A 6,930-nucleotide genomic window follows, 5' to 3' on the forward strand; every position below is an offset into this window, starting at 1 on the left:
AATATGGGTCTAGGAATCGATTATTGTGTTAAAATGTACGACTATGAATAAAAGTTATTTGTACTATTGAAATCTTTTCAATGAATAAACATATATTCTGAAAATAATTACAGAATTTATGCTCAGTGTTTACAAGCACATTCAAGTGGGTACAGAAAAGAATAAAACGCATAAAACATAAAGTTAATTTTCATAGTTGAAAGCGTGAGTCAATTGAAGCTAGACTACCAGGGAAAACCTGGAAGCACTGGACGGCCGTTTCGTCCTATTATTATTATTACTCTATTTCCCCTTTACTTATGTCTTATATTCTGATTATTGTATTCATGAATACTCATCGTATCACCTTATTTATTCTTGCACGTCTATGACCTTTAATGACCTTTAATTATTGTAACCAAAACATTTGATTCATTTTCATTATCTTATTATATTCACTAAATCTATTGTTATTACTTATATTACGTAATCTAGTATTATAATCTTGGTTAATAATGTACACATTTCCTCATGGAATTAGTCCCACAACAGGGATGAAACGGCCGTCCAGTGCTTCCAGGTTTTCCCTGGTAGTCTAGCTTCAATTGACTCACGCTTTCAACTATGAAAATTAACTTTATGTTTTATGCGTTTTATTCTTTTCTGTACCCACTTGAATGTGCTTGTAAACACTGAGCATAAATTCTGTAATTATTTTCAGAATATATGTTTATTCATTGAAAAGATTTCAATAGTACAAATAACTTTTATTCATAGTCGTACATTTTAACACAATAATCGATTCCTAGACCCATATTAACTAAATTTAATTAGACTTAAAGTAATAAGCTGGAGAAGACGACGACGAGGAATGACAACTACAGATACAGAGAAACAGTAGGGTTATAAGATTTTACACAATCGACAAGATCGATGAATCAAGTCTAAGAATGAAAAAGGAGTGTTTGTTAAAATAAGAAACGTAAATTACATGACTGCATCTTCAGATACTAGATTGTTGTTTCATGGATAATTATTGTTGAGAAATTCCACTCAACTGACACAACACATTTCAAATTCTTTCTAATTTCAATGATTCTCTAGTTGATGCCAAATTATAGGGAAAACTGTTTCCGAAAGATTATCGCTAATTGGTAATTGTATAAAATGGCAACTGCTTTGTAAACTATTGCACGCGATATTCTAATCACTATACTATAACCTTACATAAGTTCAAGGTTTTTCTATTTCTTTAAAAACTCGTCTATTCACAGCTATTAGAGTACGCTTTGAACAAACCAGTAAATTACTAATTAACACTATAAATTCAATGCTATTATTTATTCTACACTTACAACCGATAGATATACATGTTGCATGTGATATATATATTTCTTTATAACATAACGAAAGTAAGCAAAGATGGATAGTGTCCAGAAGTGGAATCCAGGACGCGCGTTTCGTCCTGTTTGGGACTCGTCAGAGTGAACCTCAACTCTGAGATGCAGGTACATCCAGCTAACGAGTCCCGAATAGGACGAAACGCGAGTCAAACTGGATTCCACTGCTAGACGCTATCCATCTTTGCTTACAATGCTTGTGAATTAAGGCTATATCGAGGCAATGCGCACAGTATGCATAAATGCCAATTAGCGACTGACCATTTGCAGTGCTAAACATCAATGGGAAGATTCAAACAAACAATACTAAGTGAATATAATGACAGTAAGTTTTAACAGGAAGCTTTCATGCCTTTACAAATAGTCTAAACTTCATATTTATCATACATACAAATTGACCAAGATTAAGAGAATTTACTTTTCTAGTACTTCAGTACCAGGAGACAGAAATAGAACAACTGGGATGTAATTTTATTAGTACCAACCCATCTCATCATAACCAAAGTTCTAACAACCTGAAAGCTGAAATATTACAACTGACTGTCTGTTAACCAAGTCATGAAATAAAAATTGCATTGTCGTTCAAAAAGTTTACTTTTAAAGTACAAAAAAGTGTGACGCTGTTTACTGAGACTGTTCACACAAAGTAAACTAAAGATAAATGATGGAATTACAAACCATTTTAAGTTGTAACATGATATGATCATTATACTTTCACATTAAAAAACTATTTTTCCAGCATGAAAGAAACATATGTGCCTAATTCATAACTAGTTTTGTTAACTATATTTTCTAATTTCAGCTGTCTAATGGAGAATCGATTTATTATCGTTAAATCAACGTTGGGAACCAGGGAGTTGATATGCCTACCATATGTGAAAAAGATAAATAAATCATCAAAATATTGAAACTCTTTAAAGTTACAGTTTCTTATAAACTAACTCAGCCATTTCACTCCCTTTTATTCAGACCAGAAGACAATGAAGGAGGAAGATAAAACAATCTTATCTACAAAATAAATTATACTAACTGCAAGACACATCACATTCGAGAAAATGAACGTTTCCTTCAATTATGCATACAGGAATATAAACCATAAAAGAAACGACGCAAAATGTTATCATTGATATCAATCCATATAACACAACCATAGACACGACTATGATTGTGGAAATTTTACCGTTCTGCAATTGGGAACATTATAAGATTGTTTAGGAATTTTTAGGAGCATACAATTCCGAAGAGTCGGCATTTAATAGATGCATCGAGATAGAGCTAATCTAACTACCTATTCGATAGTAGTCAATTAACTACATTGTCAGAGGTCAATGAAACAAAACGATCAACTTAAATACATTGACATGTGAAAAAAAACGAAACCTATAAAAACAACCACGAACAAACAAGGCCAATAAAAATAAACTGATGAAACAATCATACAAAAAAAAACTAGGAAGCTCACTTTTACATAATGACTTCAGTTCTCATGATGTTCTCTAGAATGACAATGACAATCACATAATTAAACCATCTAGCTTACAAAACTTCATATCCTAAATAACTAGTAGGCTTGACAGTTTATGTAAAATTATAATGTATGACTATACCATTTGATTTTTTAAAACCTAATTTAAGTGATGGTAAGCAAAGATGGATAGTGGATAGCAGTGGAATCCAGTTTGACTCGCATTTCGTCCTATTTGGGACTCGTCAGCTGAATGTACCTGAATCTCAAACGAATAATACTAATTGAATCTAATTTAAATGAATTTCAACTAGGTCTCAATATCATATCATAATTAGTAAATAATTTATGCGGAATCAACTTCCACATCATTATCACTGGTATCCTATTGAGTAAATTCAAAAAAATCAATACTATTTCCCTGTCACATGGCAACTGTACCATGAAATTTATACAAAACACTTTAAAAATAACGAATGAAGCCCATCGATTCATTAAAATGATTGTGATATCATCTCAACAAAATATAACGTAAGTGAAAAAAAATCCCTCCGAATTTCGGATAGGGATTTTAGGTCATTTGCATTCCAGGTCAACTTTCAATTTTGATGTTTGATTATACTTCCTTGAAAAAGCTTGGACAAGATTACTAGGCTAAACGTTGGATTTACTTCAAATTCATTCGCTGAGATTTTACAAATATATTATTCTTCCTATTTAATATCTGACATCAACTCGGTGCCCAAATACTGTGAAACTATTCGCTCTAATTTAGATGAAAGTTCTTATATAAAACTTTCAATACGTTTTATGATTTCCATTCATTGACTTTTAGTACTCGCCAGTTGTGTTTACGTATTTGATTCTTAATGTGTATTCTTAATGATAATTTCATTGTGATTTTGTATTTAATGTCAATTACTCAGTTAATGAAACACTCCAATTAAGAATCACTGAATTAGCTTAAATGTCGAACCAATCTTGTCTGGTCATATTCAATAAATCTTCTTAACAAGATTGGTCTCTTAGATTAGCTGAGGTTTGGAAATAGGAATGATTAAATCTGTCGGATAGGATATCATAGTTATCGTCAGAGTTATCATCGCATATTCTGCAGCCATAATACTAATAAACTAAATTTTTTTCATTCTAACAATCTTTTTATTTCTATATAAATTTTTTGAAGATTGGAAAAAAGTACAACACGGAATTAGTTTTTGACTGAGTTTTGTTCTCTGAGCTGGATGGTTTGGTCGTGGAGCCCTCATCGTTATTCTGGACGACATCATCAGCATAAACTTCAATTGGAAGTGAAGTGTTCGAATTTCTCCACATATAGTTCACAGGTTGTTCTGTGGATCTCAATGTTGATTGGTTATTGTTGACCTTTAACCTGTCATTCTTTACTTCTTTATGTTGGTTGTATCTTCCATTGATTTGATTTTTGGGTCTTAATTTGTCCATAATTTTCCTGATTGGTTGATAACTTGGATCGATTTCAATGTGTTTGTTGATTGCTCCCTGACCTGAGTCCCAAGCTTCTAAACATTCTCTGGTATTTTTAGAATTGCTTCTATCGAAGATCTTGGATAGGTGCTCAGAGAACAAAACTCAATAACAATCATCCATTTGAGCTACAAATCTTCTCCATCATCTCAACATGGAATTAGTGCATACTATAGGATATTATTAAAACGCAATATAAATCGTATATCTTGTGATCAAACTTAAGTTTCATGAAAGATATTAAAAATTATGTTTGATCGTCTTACTCTATTCATAAACTCAATCTATCAACCAAGCTTTGTGCATATATTCTATGTTACATTAATTTAATTTTATTAAGTTGAAATCCTGAGTTAATTGAAGCTAGATCACCATGGAAAACCTGGAATCACTGGACGTCCGTTTCGTCTTACAGTGGGACTCCTCAGCAGTGCCACAATAATACGAAACGGCCGTCTAGTGCATCCAGGTTTTCCATTGTGATCTAGCTTCAATTAACTCATGATTTCAACCATATAAAATTACTAAAATCTCCACAAAACCCCCTTCTGATTAATTTAATTGTTTGTTTTATGCATTCCTATCCGACTTTGGTATTTTTGTGAAAACGAAGTAAACTAAACACTTGTATAATCAAGTGAATCACAAACGTAATACAGAATTCAATCAGCTAATTGATCTTGAACTATGATTTAAGTCTTATTCTTCAAAAGAAGAGGTAATTAAAACTCTAAGATTTGCTATATTTTTCAGTAGTATTGCAACATAGAGTTAGAAAACTGAAAATAAAAATCCACGATCCCGCACTCGCGAGATTCGAACCCAGGACCTACCAGTCTCGCGCCAGGGCACTTAACAGAAACATGTCCTGGAGTTCTAGTGGGAAGCAGTGACCAGTGGAGTTCAACCACGTCTGTTGTGAGATAACAACTCACTGAAGATAATTGGTGAACAGTTGCTCAAACTTCGTGGATCGGTTGAAGTTAGACAATAACACCGTTGGATGCCGGCCAGCTCAGTGGTCTATCGGTTAAGTGCTCTGACGTGAGACTAGTAGGTCCTGAGTTGGAATCTCGTGAGTGTGGGATCGTGGATGCGCACTGTTGAGGAGTCCCATAATAGGACGAAATGGCCGTCCAGTGCTTCCAGGTTTTCCCTAATGGTCTATTTTATTTTATTTATTTATACACATGAATATTGGTACAAGGAAGCATCAGATACATATGCGCCGCAAAAATCTCATTTGATTTGTGTGAGGGCTGTGATACTGCTCAGGTGCCCAAACTGAAGCAGGTGGTTTTCTTGGGGTCCATACCCCGAGCCTTCGACTTAAAGGTCTGATCCGCAAGGCAGTGGAGCATCGTGAGGAGATGCAGTCACATGGTAGCCAGTGACCAACAATTGGTTCATACGCCATTTGTTTCCTCAGGATACTGGAGCCCACGTGCACCATTGGTTTGGAATCAGGGTTTGCCAACTCCCCTAGGTGGACTATCCGTGTCCACCAACCCGGTTAATGCGCCGGACATTCGTTTTTCGTCCTCTCAATTTCGTAAACAACAGTAATGCCACGAGAAGGCAGTGAGTAGGACTTCCCTGACAGAGGCTATATTACGCATGGCCATGTGAGAGTATCTCGAGAGGGAGAGCGGACTCTCCCCACTCTCGGCCATACCAGGGCATTTGGTCTAGCTTCAATTGACTCATGATTTCAACTATGAAAAATACTGAAATCTCCACAAAACCCCTTCTGAAAATAAACAATTGATTGAGTAAAATTTTAGAAATATGATTTTCACTTCATTTTAAAAGGTGAATATATAGAGAGAGAGACGTAAATTAACCCTGGAATGAGAGGAAACAAGAAGGTAATTGATTTAAAACATTACGTAATCAGTCTGTTCTTTCAGTCAATTCTATTATAACGTCAAAATACTTCAGCACGTCATTGTCTATACTAATTTCTATCATTATAATTCAAACACATATTTACTTAATTAATGTTTGTTTACTTAAAGAATTCATTGAATCAATTATCAATAAGAGTATACGGTTATGAACAACTTATTCTGCTACAATATTAGTTGTTTCTTTATTCAAGTTTAGAAATGAAAAAGGTTGTATGAAATAACTTGATAGTTTGATTATTCTTAGTATCCACGATATTTAATTGCTATCTAAGCTCTAGTTATCACTTAACTGTAAGAATCGATAGATTGTTGAATCCTTTCTGAAAATAATTAAATTAGATTGTAACAGTTCAACTTAAAGACACTAAGTAAGTGTATGAATAAGATACAATCAACAGATCCATGGTGAACAAAACCAAATGGACATGTTATCTTTCAATTCTATGGGCTATTAAATCAATGAATGTTTGAACTAAGTTTGATCTAAACTAAGTTGGCACTGCTTGCATTTGTAAGCGATTTACTCCGTTAAGTCTAAATTGTGTACCAAACTGATTAAAATAGTCGTTTTCAAACAAGTATATCCGATGAGAGTTGTTAAATATTAGAGATTTTAGTATGTACAGACATTAAAATAGCAAATTGCAATTTCAAATATTCAATAACATAT

The 6,930-nt window shown here is 33.6% G+C and overlaps 1 protein-coding gene across 1 annotated transcript in view; it reads right to left on the reverse strand.

Annotated features, from left to right (window-relative positions):
- The window catches only part of Smp_125440 (putative 4.1 G protein), a gene marked incomplete at both ends in the record, with an annotated part of 77,886 nt that extends 76,535 nt beyond the window's left edge, over positions 1-1,351 (reverse strand). The window contains one exon of the mRNA XM_018794304.1: positions 1,335-1,351. Coding sequence (XP_018648730.1) covers positions 1,335-1,351 — 17 coding nt within the window. The remainder of the gene's footprint in view (positions 1-1,334) is intronic.
- Between the last annotated feature and the right edge of the window lie 5,579 nt (positions 1,352-6,930).

This window comes from Schistosoma mansoni, chromosome 1 (assembly GCF_000237925.1).
Source record: "Schistosoma mansoni strain Puerto Rico chromosome 1, complete genome".
Taxonomy (NCBI): Eukaryota; Metazoa; Platyhelminthes; class Trematoda; order Strigeidida; family Schistosomatidae; genus Schistosoma; species Schistosoma mansoni.